Raw genomic sequence first — 20,309 nt, 5'->3', positions numbered from 1 at the left:
CACAAATAATGGTTTGCTGTAGTGTTGATTTTCATTCGTGAGTTATTTCTCTTCTTCCTCCATCACCATAATCTTCTTTGTCTTCTCTTCCCAAGATGAATTCATTGAGCACTTCTTTGTGTTACTCACTGTACAGTGGCAGCCAAAACTGAGGGGTTTGGTTTGTGTTCTATAAACAGTAGGTGTTTAATAAATGATAGATCCACTGCCTTCATTTCCTTTTAACTTGTCCGCAGATATTCTCCAAAAAGAAGGAAAGGGAGAGAGTGGGTTTGACACAAAGAAATCTCATGAATGTATTGGTGCCTTCACGGGGTTCGATAGTAGGTAAGTGAGAAAGAAGGCTAAAAAAAGAGTAAAAGCAGGTGTAGGGGAGGGGCCACGAGGAGAGGATGAATCTGACCTTCCATACCATCTCAGTTAATCCTTTCGCCTCTTCCCTGCCAAGGAAGCATTATGAATTGTTCCCACCTTAGCAATGGGGAAACAGGCTCAGGAAGGTCAAGCATCTAGATCATCTGGTTCAAATCCAGCTTTGTGACTTTAAAGGCAGTGGCAGGCCGACACTCTTTCCCCCACAAGATGCTCTCTCCTCTCCAGTGCGCAGGCAGAGGCGAGAGAAAACACTGGGAGAAGAGGGTCCCAGGTGTAGCTGGCACATGCTGACACTGGGACCTGCTGGATCTACAGGCGTCACTTGAGAGCCAGGCTCTGCGCATCCCCCATATTTCTGCTTGTGCCCCTGCTGACTGCTCACATGTGCCAGGACCCAGGGCCACCATGCCCACTGAGCCCTCCCCAGGCCTGTGCTAGTCCCTCACCCTGTCGCTTCTCTCACTCCGCCCCTCCGGTCTTGGCTTCCATGCTCCTCCAGCTGCCAAAGGAGCTGGCATTACCAAGCCTGGTGAGCTTTCCCACCTAAGGAGAAGTCAAGACTTCGGCAGTCTCTGGGCAGCACGCTGTTTATTATTTCATCATGACACTATTAGTAGTAATCCTAGCTAGCCCGTGCTGACCACACAGTATGGGCTTTGTAACCCTCACAGCATCCTTGTGCATTAGGAAGATACTATTATTCTCATCTTATAAATGAAGACGCTGACGCTTAGTAAGATCAATTAAGCTGCATAATAAAAAGGAGCTCAACTTCATTAGTGCTCAAGAAAATGCAAATTAAAACTCCAATAACTTTGACAAGAATCAAATTAGCAAAGTTAGTAAGTTGGACAATATCTAATGTTGGTGAGAATCTGGAGCAACAGAAACTCTTACACTTTGTTACGGAGGGCATACATATCCACTTTGGAGAAGAATTTGCCAGTATCTAAGGGGAGAATGCGCCCACCTTCGGATCCGTCAGTTCCACCCCCCTTCACTCAAGGCATATATGTTAGGGAAGCACTCAGTGAGCACAAGGATATAGGTACAAAAACACTTATGGCAGTGTTGTTTATGATAATGGAAACAACCTAAATGTCTATCAACAGGAACATGGGTAAATAGATTATGGTGTGGTCATACAAGGAAATACTGTATAGCAATAAAAGGGATAACTAGAGCTAGACCTAGCAAAACAAATAACTCCCAAACATGTTGACTGCAAAAAAGCAGAAACCAAAGAATACATACCAACAAACAAAGAAAAAACCAACACATACTATATAATGCTTTTATGAGATTTAACCACTACGAAACAATGCTTAGAGATATGTACACATATAGCAAATATATAAAAGATGTATTGTACACGGGAATAAAACACCAGATTCCAGACACTGGTTACCTTGGGGGAGGAAAGGAAAATGAATAAAGAAGCACACAGGGCTCTTCAGCTGTACTGATAAAGTTTTTCTTCTTAAACAGGATAATAGGTATATAAGTGTGATTATGTTAACTTTTTTGCTTTTGGTATGTTTTGATAAATTCATAATGTATTTTAATTTTAAGAATTGTTTAAGGCCTCACAAATAGGAAATAGGAGTTTAGATCCCACACTTTTTTGCTTCCCAGTACATCATACTGCCCATCAGAGTAAGGAGTGAATATTTACAAAAAAAAAAAAAAGCTACTAATTCCATCTAGTCTTTGCACAGACCTTGAGAATGCAATTGTTTAGTGACAAAGGGACCCTTACTTTGTATACCAGAGGCAATCCTGAAAAACAAGCTATTAAATATTAATAGCTTGAATCATGTTTTTCCATTGCCTTAGGTCACTTATTTAGAACTATGTTTCTACAAACATTTTCATGACAAAGCCTAAGGAAAGCAACATAGGGATCCTCACATTCATTTCAAATGATTTTGTTAATGTAGAATCCTGAGGCTATTTCATTCTCCCAAAGAGATCCATCAAATACTAGACAATGAATCAGTTTCTTCATTTAAAGCCCCTTTACAGTAAAATACTCCACAAAATTTATCCTTATTTTGTTGAAAGTTCTCACTTAGTTCATCAGTATCAATTCAGGAACTTAGCAGGAACTCCTTCATGTCCTCTGATAATTATCCATTGAATGCCCATCAGTTGGTGCTCTGGTAGATGCTGGGGAAATAACAGTGGACCAGACAGCCCTGCCCTGAACGAGCTTTCAGTTTCCTGGAGGAGGCCAACAAGTAAAGCAGGTAGATATAGTACAGTGGGGTGTGGTGCTGTGACGGGGTATATGGTGGCCTTGATATGGAGGAACAGAAAGTGGGACTTAACCCTATGGTGTTGGGTCTGGGGAAGCCTCTGAGTGAGGGTGATATTTAAGCTGAATTCTAAATGATGAGTGAAAATTGGCTTCTAGTTAAAAAAGCAATTTCATTCTTTCTTTTCAGAGGATTCAGTCATCTTATTGTTGAATTTTTTCATCAACCAAAGTGGAGGAGAAAAGCCGTATTTTAAGGTATCTCTTACCTGAGAAAAGAGACCTGTGATTCTTCCATAGATGTATTTCATCATCCTTTTTACTGTGTGTTCAAAACGAATCACAACTGAGTAAACTAGATTCCTACCATCCTTTGTCAAAAGTGTGACTACACCCCAGATCTAAGTGAGTAAGTCGGGGCAGATGTGTCTGCAGTGAGAACATAATTGCCCTGATTTTACTGCATGTTTTTAAAATCCCTCATGGCCTAGTTACCCAGGAGAAGGCATATAAACTCAGCTTCTCTGCACACACAGAAGGATCAGAGCACAGACCAGGAAGCATAGGGACCGGAAGGTATCACTGCAGCATCTTTCAGCCACGTTGACTCCATTTAATTCCCTCAAATCCTGCATTCATCAGTGTAATTGGATTATTTGCTTTGGAGTTATTCTAAGGTTGAGTACCCAGTTTGATTACATGGGGTTTGCTGAGGGACCGGATTTCCAGGAGTTGCGGAAGCAGATGTCTCTCAGGAAATTGTGAATCAAAACCAACCTCCCAGACTCCCAATCCCACTAGTTAAAAGAAGACACACATAACTCAGATAACAGGATATAAAATGAAGATCTAAATGTTTATTAATTACAATAAAGATCTAAATGTTTACAAATTACAATAGAATGTAAAATCACAGAGTTCGCTATTTTTAAACAAATGTAGCCATTAAAAAACTTTAAACAAGAAAGTGATTTTTAAAAATTCAAAGTAAGAAATCTGGTGTAAGCAAAGATGACATTTTAAAGTATCATCAGTGAATTTTCACACAGACTTTCCATCACCATAATATTCACTTATATCTTCAATCTTACACAGCAACAAAGTCACAGTAAGGAAGCCGGCAACGGCTTCTGAAGGGAAATCAAAGAAGCCTAGAGCGATTATGTTTTCAAAAGGATCTTGGGGAGTTGAAATAAGGCCTGCTTCTCCACGGGCTGACAACGTTTAACTGGGATGGGAACAGCAGCATCCTTTTCTCTGATTTTACCTTTGAACAGAATAAAAGGAACCCACTGTAACATTCTCCCTCACAAAGAGATGCAGAACCCAAGCCTGACCCCCAAGAAATCCTATAATCAAAGTAAACATGAATCCCGCTCCTACAAATGCTGGTAATAGCATGTTACAGCGTTCAATAAAATGTCTTCCTCTTGCGAACCTTCCTCTGGATTTTTAACACAACCTTCCTGGATTGAAAAAATAGTTCCAATAGTCAGGAAATGACAACAAAGCTGCAACTGCTGGCTGTACGGCATTACTAAAAACTTAGCAGCATTCACTAATGAAAGAGAACACAGCTGGGAGTACACAGGGCCCCATTACACAAGGCTCAGGGTTTATGTAAGGAAGCATAGGTTATCATAATGTAAAAGCCTGCAATGCCTAAGTGGGTTTGTATAAAACGAGTCCTTTGACAGACAGTGTCCCTAATTAACACAAACATCTCTCCCTGTCCATCTTGTCAACCTCCTCTGTAATCTTTGGCTGATTGCTACCTGCTGAAACATCTGAAAATGTATCACACATTAAAAGAAAAAACAAAGCCATAGAGGCTAGTGAAATTGTAAAACTGACAAAACATGTAGATTTCATGGAGTCAGTGGAAACGATGTTAGAGAAATGTTTAAATCACAGGAAAGCCATGGTGAAATAGGTACCTGGCAGAGCAGGACCAGAAAACAACTCGGGAAAAAAAAAAAAAAAAAAAAAAAAAACCCAGAAAAAGAAAATTGACAAGGATGATGATAATGCGTGCTTCAAAAAGAAAGACTTGAATGTCAAAAGACTAAGAGAAAACAGATGAAGCACTCAAATGTTTTTTTTTAAATGACCACACCTATATTATTCTAAAACTGTGTGAAATAAGCTATCAAATCATTTTCGTGAAAAATTATACCCAAAGCAACATGATTCATTTTTCATTCCGTTCTAAGTTCTAGAATATGGTTGCCTTTACAATACATAGATGCATTTCTTCCAGATAAAATCCTAATCGGACTGTAAATTTTGACTATAAACTTGCACTCTCAGTTTTAAGGAGCGCCAGCCGTCCTCAGTAACAGCCTCCCGCTGTGTTACCAGCCTCTCGCTCAAATTTGATCCTCTAGGCCTCTGTGCAATGTTTCCTAACGACTCAGAGAATAAACCTCCAGCTAGCCCAAGGCCTTCTTCAACCTGGAGGCCTCATCCAAGTGTTCTGCGTCAAGAGGTCTTTTATCAGCCTGCCCTTTGGCTGAACTGTCCTTGAGTCTTAGGTCACTTTGAAGTCTTTGACCTTGACCTTGGACTCTTTAAACACTAAGGAAGAAAGAGATAATGCTAATTTCATATGCTGTCAGGGAGGAAAACTTTCTCTGCCCACTATCCCTTACAGACAGCACCTGGTTCAGGAGTGGGCCTGTTTCCTGGTCCCATGTGTGGCGTCTTCTTTTGTCCCTCTGGATTTCAGTGTGATGACTTCTCCCTTATAGGGTTCACGCTCCACGGGGGTAGGCGTGCAAGTCTGAAACAGAACATTTCATTTTTCTCTTGTGGCTTACTGACTTCTTGAATTCAAAGCTAAGTTCTGCTCCCTAAGTGAATTGTGAGACCAAAAATGAGCCTTGTGAATTTATCATGTGCCTCCCATGCCCTGCGCTTTCACAGAAATTCCCGGCGACCTTGAGTACCGGCATTGCCCCACTCTTTCACTGGGGTTGATCTGCATCAGACAAAGGCCGAGGGAACACTTCCTAACAATCATTCCTTCCACCGCAACTTTCACTGGGGCCTCTGCCATATCCTCACACATTCTGTTCTATAACCACCTTACAGGCTTTTCCAACATTCTACCTTTTCTTGTAGTTTCAATTCTAGGTGTCTATATTCCCAGAGTGTTTTGTTGTACGTCTCCTGAGACTTTCAGCTTTTTGTTTCAGATTCTAGCAGTCTGTGTGTGTGTTTCCTCATTTTCCTGATAGTCCCCGCTTGTAACAAGCCTTCCACAGAATCTCCCATCTGGGACTATACCCCTTTGGTGGCCAACTGTGTAGCAGAACCCTGGATTCAGCTAGAGTTAATTCAGTGCTTGAGCAGACTTTTGAAATCAGGACTTTCTAAACAAAGGGATTCATAAGAACTAAATCCTACTGTTTGTCAATGTGGACACAAATTCACTGGCAAGTCCAGTAATTGTAAACCACAGTGATTAAGGGCATGGGCTCTGGAACCAGCTTGCCTGGGCATGTTACTTAAAACTGTGCTTCAGCTGTAAACTGGGGATCGTAATAGCTTCTAATTTATAGGGGGGCTGTGAGGATTAAATATATGTAAAGCATTTAGAATAATGCCTAGCATATAAAACCTCTTAAAAAATAAATATGTGCGTGTGTACATTTGTGTACATCTGTCTTATTTATTTTTTTTTTGCGGTACACAGGCCACTGTTGTGGCCTCTCCTATTGTGGAGCACAGGCTCGGGACACACAGGCTCAGCGGCCATGGCTCACGGGCCCAGCCACTGTGCGGCATGTGGGATCCTCCCGGACCGGGGCAAGAACCCGCGTCCCCTGCATCGGCAGGCGGACTCTCAACCACTGCGCCACCAGGGAAGCCCCATCTGTCTTATTTTGACCACCAAAACTAACGTATTGTAGTGATCAACCGTGTGGGCTCTGGAGAAAGGTAGGTCTAAGTTTGAATTCTAGCTTTGCCATTTACTGGCTGTAGGAAACTGGCAAGTTAATAAGCTCCTCTGAGCCTACTCACTCATGTACGAAATGCAAGGAATAAAACCTACCTCACAGGCACATGAGATTTCCCAGATACAAAGCATTTCCCTCATTCACTCAGTAGATATTTACTGAGCAGACACAAGCCCCAGATATTCTGCAGAGGATAAAGCAGAGAACAAGACAGAGACCGTGTCCCTACAGTGGAATTTGAAGCACACTGATCACTTAGTGACTAGGAAGACTCCTGACCTCTGTGCACAAGTCCAAGCCTCTGTCCACTTTCTGTGTCTGGTTGGATGCTTTGCTGGACTTGCATCTTGGCTCGCTATCGACTCAGTCCTTTCCTTCACCCTGGATCCTGCCATGACCTTGAACATCGACATGGGCTAATGAAGCACCAACTTCCCGTGGCTGCCACCCAGCCCCTGGACATTGCAGTTACCTGGAGCCAATCCACACCTGAAACTTTACATTAATTTAATACCCCACCCTCTGACCACATCCCCCATTTCAGGTCTTTAGTCTCCATGTTTTTTCTTCTCCTGGTTTATTTTTCAAGCCCAACTATATGTAGGTACGTAAACCTAAGGTGACCATATAATTTATCATCCAAACTGGGACGCTTCTGAGAGTGTAAAGGGAAGGATGTTGGTGGGAAGGAGATCCCTAGTTGAGCTCCTCTCCTCTTTGTGTCAGTTATCCCGGCCAGAGCTCAGTTTCCCTCATCCTCTTTTGTTCTGCTTCACCACTGATCTGCTCCCAAGGTTGCACTTCAGGAAATATTCAGGAATATTATATCCTGAATAAATATTTGCACTTTGCACTTTGTCTAAGAATCCCTTTCCGGCTGCTCAGTCACTGTACTAGCAATGCCACGAGGCCCCTCTTAGCCTGGCTGGTCACTCTGGTCACACTGACCGTCAAATGTCTCTGACCTGACTGGCCAGGTCTCACGTGCACACAGCCTTCCTCTTCATCTGCTGCTGAGGCTCGGGACGGGCAGGGACCAATTTCCCGCCAGGATGGCTGTGGGCTGTCAACCACTCCTGCCCACACCGCAACCTCAGACACAGACCGGCCCTCTCTGGGGAGGCTTCTGCTGCCCCACACTTCACAGTCTTCCCCTTTATAGACAAGTTGACAGGAATCAAAGACGATTTAAGTTCTGGTCTCAAGCCTTGCAGTACTTTCAACCTTTTAATCTTTTCTTATCCTTAGATGTGGTTACGTAAGTTCTTTAACGCTAGACCCAGGTCTTGTCCATCTTTGTACTGTCTATTGCCCCTGGCATTGTACTCTATATACGTTTTAGAACCTCAATAGATGTTCACTGTGACGAAATGGAAAGGTGATGGCACTCGTTCTGCAGAATGTTAAGCCTTCCCTGCATTATTCCAGAGTTCGGCTGCACACGTTTTCTAAGCAGACTTACGCTGCAGCTCTCAGGAAAAGTAGTCACGTGGCTTCTCTCTAGTGGCAAATGGAAAATCTCCATCTCAAGTGTGACGTGCCCAGCCCTGACATGGGCATCAGCATCTGGTACAACCAGTGCATAATGCTCAGAGGTTATCCTAGTGGTTGGGTTCAAAGCGGGCTTCTTTTCCAGGTATCCAGGATGAGCACAGTGATGACAGGGACACCATCCTGAGTCTCCCAACTAAATACATACCTATTTCTTTTTTTTACTTATTTATTTATTTTTGGCTACGTTGGGTCTTCGTTGCTGCGTGCGGGCTTCTCTAGCTGCGGCGAGCGGGGGCTGCTCTTCGTTTTGGTGCGCTGGCTTCTCATTGCGGTGGCTTCTCTTGTTGAGGAGCACGGGCTCTAGGTGCGCAGGCTTCAGTAGTTGTGGCACGTGGGCTTCAGCAGTTGTGGCTCGTGGGCTCTAGAGTGCAGGCTCAGCAGTTGTGGCGCACGGGCTTAGTTGCTCCGCAGCATGTGGGATCTTCCCGGACCAGGGCTCGAAGCCGTGTCCCCTGCATTGGCAGGTGGATTCCTAACCACTGCGCCACCAGGGAAGTCCCTGCATTCCTACTTCTTAGAGGACATTAATGCAGCATAAAGCTCACAGAAAGACCAGGATGAAGTATCAGAGGGTTCTGGGTTGAACAAAGTAAGCAGGTCTCTTCTCTTCTTCGTGTTCTCTTAGTTTTCGTCTGATCTCACTGGTCAGCTTTCTCAGGCTCCTCTGCTGGCTCCTCCCCTCAGCCTCGGAAGGTTGGCAGCCCCAGAGCTCTTTCTCAAGTCCCCTTTCTTCTCTGTCTACAGTCTCTCTGGTGGCCTCAGACTTGTGTTTTTAAATAAATGTAGATGCCAGGATTCCTAAATTTTATGTCCAGCCCCAATGCCTCCCAATTTCCGGACTCCTTTATCCAAATGGCTAACTGACCTCTTCACAGGGAGGTGTAATTAGCATCTCAAACAGAACTAGAACTTAAGCACCACAAACTATAGTTGAAAGAGAAGTAGGATTAAAACTCTTTGAGCCCAGAGACTGCTGTCTTACTTACACCTGTACCCCCGGCACCTGGAATATGGAATTGTATCTGGTGCTTAACAAACATTTGTTAAATAAAAGATTTCTTGACTGTAGAACTTTTTAGAACTTTTTAGATGATATTGGGCAACAGAATCACCTGAGGGTAGCATTATCTAAAATCACTTGAAAGCTTTTTTAAGGAGCACCTAAAAGAGACTAGGATCCTGAGCGCACACCTTCGGAAGACTGATCTGGGTGGTGACATTTTTTTCCCCCAGTACAGGCTGGCCAAAATTAGATGATCACACCCCACCAGCAGTTCTTCCCATCTTGATGGGTTTGCAATCAGACAGAAAGGTTTGAGGGTAAAACACTGTGAGAGGCTATCCTAAGTAATACGGGAAACATGGATGGCACCTCACCCAGCAGGGTGCTGGTGGTTTACTTAGGTAGATGGGAGTTCAATTTGAGTTCATAGTATTTAATGATGATTGTCATTGTGATGAGTTCATAGACAAAAATGGGAATTATATCGCAATATGAAGTGCTATGAATAAATATTAATTGCAATCACTATACCCGCATGATTGCAGAAATGTTTTTGGTTAGCTGATCAGGGAAAAGAGGAAGCTTAAAATTGATAGAAAATTTACCTGTATTGTCTGCAGAGAGTAAAATGCTAGGATGCTAGATTTTTCTGAGATTTTTAAGACCAGAGACAAGAATCCTGAACCCCAAGAAGTTACTAATACAATGTTGATCATGGAGGCTAAGATACTAAAATAGCGATAAAGACAACAGAACTTCCAAATACCAAACAGCAGACACTGACGTAACACCAAACGGTCCAAATGAGCAGCGACTCCCTGAGAATGAAATCCATGCCTGGCTGGTGAATTTACAGGTAGGTATTCAGTACCTGGTGAACTTCAAGGTTCTTAGAGGTCCTCACAGGACTGAGCTCTCCAGGGGACTATGAATCACTAGATTCAACAGAGGTGATCTATAACAATGAAAATTTGCATTTTGATGTTTTACAATCCACCAAATGTTTCCATTTAATCCCTGCGAGCTATTTCTCCAGGACAATGTGAGCACATAATTTGGTCATCAGTAAGTATTTACTGGATGGACACTGAATGGTTAGATAAAACATGGAAAGACAGTACTCACAAAGTCCCTGTATACAGTGATGTACTGGTAAATGTTGACAACCCACCTTCCCCTTTTCTCACCACTCCTAAAGCCCTGATTCATAGCACTTGCCTATTTCTGTAGTGTAAATGCTCTCACCATGGCTGATTTCAAGCTACTGACATCACTGAATGAGGAGTCGGGAAGGGATACATACAAGTGTCTCTCATAAGCCAAAATGAGCTGGCTCCAACATATGTACCGCCTTTTGCAGTTCCTAGCAATCAATCCGAGGAAATCAGAATTACACGACAGCTGATGATATGGAAGTATTTCCTCCGGGCCACCACACTGAGAAAGACACCGATAAACTGTTATTTCGGAAATGGAGAACACCCATTTCAAGGACTAGATCAGCCATCCATTTAAGTTTATCTTACCTAAAAGGCAAATTATGCTTATGGTTGCAAAGGCACAAGCCAGTTTAAAAGCTTTGGCGCAGTATTCTGAAACCATGCATTACTCCATGAAGCTATCCCTGCTTCTCCAGAAGATGCAATGTGACCCTAATTTTCCAAAATAGATTGGGTTGCTTATTACTGAAAACAGAGAAAAAGGGATGACTTGAAGAATGTCTGTGCTTCCAAATTTTGGTAAAAATTATTATACTCCAAACACACAGAAATTCTAGGAATAATCAACCATTTTGAGTTTAAAAAGGTTTTGTTTTTGTTGTTTTTGGTAAAGAAGGAACAGTATATAAGTTGATTTTCTTCTTTCAAAATGTACTTGAACACCCAAGCTGCTGTCACAGTGGCCCTCCATGTGCACAGTTGGGTGAATACACGGATAGAGAGGGCCAACAGTATAAGGGACTTGAGCAGCCGTGGATTTTGGTATCTGCAGATACTGAGCACCTAACCCTATGGATACCAAGGGACCATGTACTGTTTTTCCTTCCTCTTATATTTTTCTTTCCTAAATCCCCCAACACTCTTCCTTAAGTGACGTTTTATATTGAATTGAAATATGTATTTTATTATGTAACATATATCAAATAAATTTTGATGTTTCATCTTCTGATTTAAATTTTTCCCCTTAAGGATCCCCTGTTTAAATATTAAAATAAAGTAACAATTCCCTGAAGCTGTCAAATTGCATTAAAATGTCATTTCTCTCCTTTGAAGTTCCTCACACTATCCGTTAACAGTGATAGCTGCACAGCACGATGCCAAGTTTCACTAAGTAATAAAATCGTGGATAAGAATCAAGTTCACAGACAACCCCACTGGGAGGAGGCAAGAAGCAATCTTCTGTGTAAATTTATTTCAAGTCCTTTCTATGACCTCTGAAACTATAGTCTTTGCTCCTTCCATTTGCAATTTGTTTATTTATCAAACGCCTACTACATAGGAAGTACTGGGAATAAAAAATAAGTTCCTCGAAGAACTAACGTTCTAGCCAGGAGACCAGCTGAGTTCTGGGACTGACAAACACTGGCGTGTCTCTACAATCTGTGCTTTGGAGTCCACAGTGGTAAGTGATTAATTTTCTTGGGAAGGATAACAGGATAGCAGGAGAAATGGTATGGGCCTTTCCTGCTTGCCTTCAAACTCTTATCCTCACTTACAAAGAAACTGAATGTTTCAAATGAAAACCAGAGTAAGAGCTCTAATTACCTCATGTGAATTTAAAATCTAGGATTCCTAACAACTCTTTTTCTTAACTTTAGCATAATATTTTTCTTCTATAAAATTATCTTTGCCTAATGGAGAGAAAAAAGGTCTGAAACATCTCCACACAGTCCCCAAACCTCATTTTATTCATTTTATTTGATACTTTTTCCACATCAACACTTTTTAAAATAATGCATTCCCCATGATTTGAGTTTCACAATCATTTTCTTCTCTTTTCTTGCTCTACAGAGGTCTCATGTACAGCGGGAATCAGAAAGGCCTTATCACACACCCTGGCTCTTATGTTTACTTACCGCTCAGCCCAGGGAAAGTTACTTAATCTTGCTGAGAGTCAGTTTCCTATTCTGTAAAATGGGGATAATATCTCCCACATGGCTTGTTGTGCAGGTTAGGTAAAATAATAAATATAAATTACACCAAATACACTGCCTGGCAGATAGTATGTGCTCAGAACAACATATTATAATACAACCATTACTTACTGCTATTGTAAAAACAATAATGCACTAGAATACCTAAAAAGTTGGTATCAGAAGAAAATATTGAGAAACTAAAATAACTCACAAAATTGAGTGTGAACTCCTAAAAAATGACGTTGGCATTAATTTTGCCAGTAAAATACCCAACAACGATTTGAAAAGGAGGACTGATGAAGCCAGTCGTTCAGTGATCTCGGCATATTTTCCCTACAAGAGGAAGACTTAGGCAAAGTCAGTCCTTTAAATACAGTCTGTCAGGGGTTCCCAGTTAGTCTAGTGTCCCTGCTGGTGGGCAACTGGTACTGACAGCCAGGAGCAGGCTCATCCTGGATCCACTTCAAGCGTCACATGATCCATCACCCCGTTCTGTCAGTACTATCTCTTCTAAGTCAACGCTTACCTGTTTATCCCTTGGATTACTACTACAAGTGTCATGAATGAACTAGCCGTCATCAAGGCCTCTCATTTAGATTTTTTCCCCAAACCTAGAATAATTTATCTCCCATTAACTCATTTAACTCGATCTTTATGGTTTACATTATATGGTTTATTGCTTAAGTATATATATAGCTTTTGTAGTCAGATAACCGGAGTTTATGTTTTGGTCCTGCCATATACTAGCTGTGTGACATGACCAAGTTTCTTAATTTCCTGAAGCTTCAGTTTCCTAATATTTAAAGTGGTGGGGGGGGGGGCTTCCCTGGTGGCGCAGTGGTTAAGAATCCGCCTGCCAATGTAGGGAACACGGGTTCAAGCTCTGGTCTGGGAAGATCCCACACGTGCAGCAACGAAGACCCAATGCAGCCAAAAATAAATAAATAAATAAATAAATAAAGTGGGGAAAATAATACTCCCTCGCTCACAGGGTTGTTACAGTGACAGAGCCCCAGCATTGTGCCTTGCCTTCAGTAAAAGCTCAGTAAATGTTAGTATTGCTGTTATTTACCATGGGATGTTTAGAAATACATGGAAACCTTACAGTCTCTACCTACCTGTCACCCGTCAGTGTCAATATTTACAAATTAACTCCCAGCAAAATAAATTGCAACCTTAAATACTTTGACTGAAATACAGTATATAAAGAAATGTCATGAAGAACCTAGGGGTAAGACAGGAATAAAGACACAGACCTACTGGAGAACGGACTTGAGGATATGGGGAGGGGGAAGGGTGAGCTGTGACAAAGCAAGAGAGAGGCATACGTTACTAACAAACGTAAGGTAGATAGCTAGTGGGAAGCAGCCGCATAGCACAGGGATATCAGCTTTGTGACCGCCTGGAGGGGTGGGATAGGGAGGGTGGGAGGGAGGGAGACGCTAGAGGGAAGAGATATGGGAACATATGTATATGTATAACTGATTCACTTTGTTATAAAGCAGAAACTAACACACCATTGTAAAGCAATTAAACCCCAATAAAGATCTTAAAAATAAAAAAATAATTAAAAAAAGAATTGTAGCATCCTGAGAATTTAAAGCATTCTAGAGCACTTGTTTACTTAATCAAAGCTTTAGGAAGTGGTTAAAAAAAAAAAAGGATGAATCTTATCTAACAAACTCTGAGAATCCACAAGCAAAAAATTTTCACAAGACTTTAGAGGAGAAATCAAAGAGACTACAAGACGCAAATGAAATGAATAGGAAAACAGCCAGAGAACTTTGGAAAAAGAGAAGTATATTTTAAAACGGAAAGAAGACACAGAAGCCTTAGAACTAACCCAAGGGTTAAAATTCTAAGTGCTACACGGCCAAGTTGGGAACATTAATGAGTGAAGCCTGTAGGTGAAAATCAGAAAGGCTGCCTCTGTGGGGCTTGGCCATCCAGCTCCGGCCTGCTCTTACCATGCGGGATTGAGGGCACACGGTGCCCCGCCTCACTCCAAACCCAGCAATTTAGATGGTTTTAGTCTGAAAATTCTGATATATTACTGTATGTAGTGAAGTGAATTTTAAAAACTGTTTAAAACACTGCATGAGCTAAACAAACACTGGAAAATCCAAGACATATTAAAAGAACAAACACCTCTTTTTTAACAACTGGATTATAACAAAGACTTGGAGGCCTTTATTATAAATTCGGTCATCAAAGGGGGAAAGCAAAGAGACTGAACCGATGTTTATTAACCTCCTACGAGTGCCTTACGTTTTAAAATCTCATTTGACTCTTGCAATCTGTTGGGGAGAAAACACTGTTGTCATTTTCCAGATGAGGAAACAGACCAAGGATGATAGAGAAACTTGCTCTTGGCCACACAGCTAGGAAAAGGGAAGCCAAGGTAGAATTCATATTTACCTTGACCTCAAATTCCGCCATTGCTCTGGTGGTCATTAGAATACACCTTGCAGACCTTCAACTACAGGGAGCTTGATGTTTCAAGGGACAGTAGTCGAGTTTGAACTCCATCCTTTTGTTCGTCGGAGGACATGCCTCCCACTGCTGCTCTCAGCCAATGACAGCACGCCACGTGGCTAGATGCAGGCGATGGCTCAAGGGCTGCTTGTAGGCCTTGCTCAACCTTTCTTGGTCTGTATAGTAGTCTAGGATGTTTCCACCACTTGTTTTTCTCCCTCTCTCCTTCACTGGGGCCAGGCTTGAATTGCAGGCTGAGGGCTCTCCCAGCCTTTCCCGGGCTCCCACCTATTTTCTCTCCCAGGTGTTTAAAAAACTCACACCTTTATCCATCTTGGTGGCTGCTTCTCAGAGGACCCTGACTAACAGCAATTGTCAAAAGGCCCACAGGGGCCCTACACTTGCCTGGGAAAACCTGACTTGGTCCATTAGGAAACCCGATAGACGCCAATCTTCAAAAGAAACTGCATCTACCCAATAATGACTTTTTTCTTTGAAAGCTGTATTTGTTCCTAACCTCTTCTAACGCCCCGTGAATATGTTAACCAACTGTATGTGACAACATCCAGGAGCAAGTGACAATCCAGCCCGTGTTAACAGCCCACTTAGCCCCAACTCACCTGGTCCTGCTGCTTGATCCGTTTGTAAATATATTCAGCAAATGGTTTACGAGGAACAAACTTCCCGTCTCCTGCCGTGACGCTGAAGACTCCAGCTTCATACGCCACTTTGCCTCTTGAAATAGTCACAAGGGGCACCCCATGGCACACCACGCCCTCGAAGATGTTGAAGTTAACAGCCTGATGATGAGTTTTTGCCGAAATGGTCCTAATGTAAAAACAGAGATGTTCCCGATCATCACCAGCTCATCTGACAAATATGAAATATTGAAAGAATGACTTAGAAGAAAATTTAGCAACTCTATTAAGCCATAGCTTTATCACTGGAACAAGTGACTTTAAGAATAGAACACAGCATTAACATTTTATTGCAAAGTAATTACATTTTCTGAGAGAAAAACCCAGTAGGTCACTCTTTATGGTGATTAATGAGGACGGAGTGAGTGGAAGAAGGGCATTGTCTCTCGTGTTTATAATTTTAAGTTATTTTTATGTATATGTTTAAAGAACAAAATATTAATTGTAAAATATTTCAAATATAGATGAGTATGATGAACACACTGACTCAATACCACACTCTACAGAATTTTAACATTTTGCAGACACAGTCGAGGTTTCCTCAATACCTCCCTGTCCCTCAAATTCCATCCCTGTCCCTCCCTTCCCAGAGGCAATCGTTAATTGGTATTTATCGTATATGGTCTTTATTATGTTGAGGTAGGTTCCCTCTATGCCCAGTTTCTGGAGAGTTTTTTTAATCATAAATAGGTATTGAATTTTGTCAAAAGCTTTTTCTGCATCTATTGAGATGATCATATGGTATTTATTCTTCAATTTGTTAATGTGGTGTATTACATTGACTGATTTGCATATATTGAAGAATCCTTGCATCCCTGGGATAAATCCCACTTGATCATGGTGCATGATCCTTTTAATGTGTTGTTGGATTCTGTTTGCTACTTATTTTGTTGAGGATTTTTGCATGTATATTCATCAGTGATATTGGTCTGTAATTTTCTTTTTTTGTAGTATCTTTGTCTGGTTTTGGTATCAGGGTGATGGTGGTCTTGTAGAATGAGTTTGGGAGTGTTCCTTCCTTGCAATTTTTTGGAAGAGTTTAAGAAGGATGGGTGTTAGCTCTTCTCTAAATGTTTGATAGAATTCACCTGTGAAGTCATCTGGTCCTGGACTTTTGTTTGTTGGAAGATTTTTAATCAGTTTCAATCTCTTTACTTGTGATTGGTCTGTTCATATTTTCTATTTCTTCCTGGTTCAGTCTTGGAAGGTTATACCTTTCTAAGAATTTGTCCATTTCTTCCAGGTTGTCCATTCTATTGGCATAGAGTTGCTTGTAGTAGTCTCTTATGACGCTTATCCCACTACTGGGCATATACCCAGAGAAAACCATAATTCAAAAAGACACATGCATCCCAATGTTCATTGCAGCACTATTTACAATAGCCAGGTCATGGAAGCAACCTAAATGCCCACTGACAGACGATAAAGAAGATGTGTTACATATATACAATGGAATATTACTCAGCCATAAAAAGGAATGAAATTGGGTCATTTGTAGAGACCCTAGAGACTGTTACACAGAGTGAAGTAAGTCAGAAAGAGAAAAACAAATATATACTAACGCATATATGTGGAATCTAGAAAAATGGTACAGATGAACCGGTTTGCAAGGCAGAAATAGAGACACAGATGCAGAGAACAAACGTATGGACACCAAGGGGAGAAAGTGGGGGTGGGAGGGGTGGTGGTGGTGGGATGAATTGGGAGATTGGGATTGACATATATACACTAATATGTATAATAACTAATAAGAATCTGCTGTATAAAAAAATAAATAAAACTTTAAAAAATTCAACATAGAAAAAACTATACCTTGAAAAGGAAAATTATATCTTGAATTTCTTTCCCTTGTCTGTGGCAAAACTGGAAATTTGAGGACATTAAAAATAACAAAATATGTTGAATATAATCTCAGCACATTTTGTCATGCATCTGCGTATTCCTCAGCATTCTCAGCATTTTATTAATACTTTTCAATCTCACACAATACGACTAATGACTTCTAAGCTGGATATCTGGAAATACTGGGTGTCCGCCTTTCCCTAAATCACATTAAATGGAAAAGGAAAAAGAAAATCTGGCAGCAGTGGATCATACAAGCATAATCTGAAGTTTCTACAAGTGCTTGCTCTCAGGAATGGATTAAAGAAAAGTGCTTTGCTAAAAATCCCAAGGCTAGGTCAAAGGAATAGCAGCTAAAAGCTCCCCTGCAACCCTAATCTGGAGGGGCGGAGCTGGGAGACTCACAGTGCCACCTCCAGTGGAAATGAACGACACGACGCTGACCTGGTCCTGGGTTCCAGAATCCTGTACCCAATTACCTGTTTGGTTTCCACTCCTTAACACATCCAAACAGAATTCTTGATTTTCCATGATGACTCCAGCCCACACACTCAAGTTTGCTCCTCCCTTGAGTTTCTCATCTCAGTAAATGACACCCCCAGCCACCTTTCCTCACTCCTCAAACCATCATCAAGCCTGTTGGTTCTACCTCCAAAAAAAAAATAAATCCCAAACCTGCCCATTTCTCTCCCCCTCTAACGCTCCCACTGAGTCCACGCCACCGTCATCTCTCATCTGGACAACCCCCAACACCTCTTACTGGCCTCCATGTTTCCATTCTTACCCCCCTACACTCCTTACCACCCCCGCACAAAGATGCTCAAATCATATTTTAAAAATGAACATCAGATCAGGTCACTTTTCTGCTTGAAACCCTCCAGTCTGTTCCCCAAGACACAAATAACTGTAGAAAAGCCCAGATAATAATAATCATGAAAAAGAATCTGCTCCCAATGAGAAATATCAGCATGGAAAAGAAAAAGAAGATGTTCCTGTATGTCAGGTGGATACTTTATGACATTCTATTTCATCTTTATAACACCTCTTCAAGGTAGAGAGTATTGTCTACACTTGACAAGTAAATAAATTGAGATTTAGAGAGGTTACATAACTTGTCAAAGGACCTATGACTACTTTGATGAAACGGGAATCTTTTCATATTTTTTAAGTTAACATACAATAAAATTTACATTCTTAGTGTTAGTTCTATGAATGCTGACACCTGGATAGATTTGTTATCCTCACAACATTCAGGACACAAACAGTTCCATCGCCCCCCAAAACTCATACCATCCCTGTGTAGTCGCAACCTCCCCCCACGCGTAACTCCTGGAGATCCTTGATCTGTTCTCTATCTCTTGAGCTGTCTCTTTTCAAGAATGTCATGTAAATGGAATCACAGAGTATGTAACCTTTTGAAGCTGACTTCTTTCATTTGGCATAACTATTTTGAGATTTATCCAAGTTGTTGTGTGTATCAACAGTTCATTCCTTTTTAATTGCTGAGTAGTATTCCAACATATGAATACCCCACAGAGTGTTTATCCATTCACCTACTGAAGGACATTTGGGTTGTTTCCAGTTTTTGATGATTATGAATACAGATATTATAAAGATTCATGTACACGCTAGGTGTGAACGCTTTTCTTAGTGTAAGTTCCCTTGAGTGGCATCACTGGGTCCTATGGCCAATGTATGGTGCACAAAAAGAGCTTCCAGTATCCTTAGGAACCAACTTGCTGGTAGAGAGAAACACTTAAAAGGTTAATGAATAGGAGGTAGGTACAAATACAACAACAATAATTTCAAACACTAAGGAGGAGGGAAAAGTACTGATCAAATAGTAAGTCATGTCATTAAAGTAAGAAAATGAAGAAAATGGGGTAAAGGGTTACTAGGTATAGAATGAGTTAAGATAAGTTATGAGTTGGTGATGAAAGATACAAACTTAAAGAAAATAAATCTAGGAAACAACATAGAGGAGATTTAGACCTTCAGGCTAGAGTGTCGTTTTATGACCATCACAATCTCTCTGCGATACTTCCATAGTCTGGGCTACTGCTTTCCTGCATATCACAGTTACACTGATGGCAGAAGCTCTTGGGCTTATACTGTACAATGTTATATAAGCATGTCTGGACAGATGTATTAGTAAGGTTGCCATACAGAGAAAAGTAAAATGCATAATAATTCATGATGAAATGGTTATATACAAGAATGGGAGGCAAAAAAGGGAAAACCCTAAGACATAAAACTTTATTTTTCCAAGCAGGAAGTTAAGAGTTACAGATACTGTTAGGAAAATAATCTAACAGAAGAAATAAGTTCTATACACAAAAATTGCCATTACGATATCTAAACTATTGAAAAACTGAAGCATAACAATTCCAATGATTACTCAATGGAATATTGGGCTTCTGTGAAAGACTAGAAATAAGAATACACTGGGGAAGCAAAGAAAATGATAATTATATAATTTAAATGGAAAAAAAGTTACAGAAAGCATGGGAAAATACATATGCATGTGGACAAATGCAAAAGGAAATATACAAATTAAAGTGCTTGTGTGGCCTAGGAAAAAACAAACAAATATGAAAGCAAAAGATCTGTGACAACAAAATATCAAATCAGATTTCTCTGCCGCAGCCAAAACAAAGGTCATTTTTTTGACTTTCTCAGCGTTGGGGTTAGCAAGAGAAAGAAGGCAATTAGGCGACATCTAAGTGATTCTCTATAATAAGGCATTATGTCAATGAGGTCAAATTAACACAAAATGTAAATTCTTGGCATTATCACCAGCAGCAAAAAGAATGTGCTTCCACTTTCACATTGGAAGGTGTCTGACAGGGTGTCATTCCTCACCCAACTTTTTCCTTCCAGCCAGAGCTGCAAGTCTCCAGTTCTTTAGGAACTTCCACACTTCTGAGTCTTCCTTCTCCCTGGGTGCCCTTCTCACTGCTCAGATCTGCCCCCTCCCTGACCCAAGACTCTGCTCAAAAATCCTGGT

The 20,309-nt window shown here is 41.1% G+C and overlaps 1 protein-coding gene across 4 annotated transcripts in view; it reads right to left on the bottom strand.

The window, feature by feature from the left end:
* Positions 1 to 20,309, bottom strand: part of DPYS (dihydropyrimidinase) — a 106,457-nt gene that overhangs the window by 10,352 nt on the left and 75,796 nt on the right. Inside the window, exons 8-10 of one of the 4 annotated variants that reach the window (XM_029222510.1) lie at positions 15,383 to 15,590; positions 5,293 to 5,414; positions 3,543 to 3,899 (exon numbers count right to left, since the gene is read on the bottom strand). In XM_029222510.1, coding sequence (XP_029078343.1) covers positions 5,298 to 5,414; positions 15,383 to 15,590 — 325 coding nt within the window. In that variant the 3' untranslated portion in view covers positions 3,543 to 3,899; positions 5,293 to 5,297. Of the gene's footprint in view, positions 1 to 3,542; positions 3,900 to 5,292; positions 5,415 to 9,954; positions 10,589 to 15,382; positions 15,591 to 20,309 lie in introns of those variants that run through there. The other 3 variants (XM_029222512.1, XM_029222513.1, XM_029222511.1) reach the window with 3 other exon arrangements.

This window comes from Monodon monoceros, unplaced genomic scaffold (assembly GCF_005190385.1).
Source record: "Monodon monoceros isolate NGI ecotype Baffin Bay Population unplaced genomic scaffold, NGI_Narwhal_1 Super_Scaffold_14, whole genome shotgun sequence".
Lineage (NCBI taxonomy): Eukaryota > Metazoa > Chordata > Mammalia > Artiodactyla > Monodontidae > Monodon > Monodon monoceros.
This window is presented reverse-complemented; position numbering and strand designations above follow the sequence as displayed.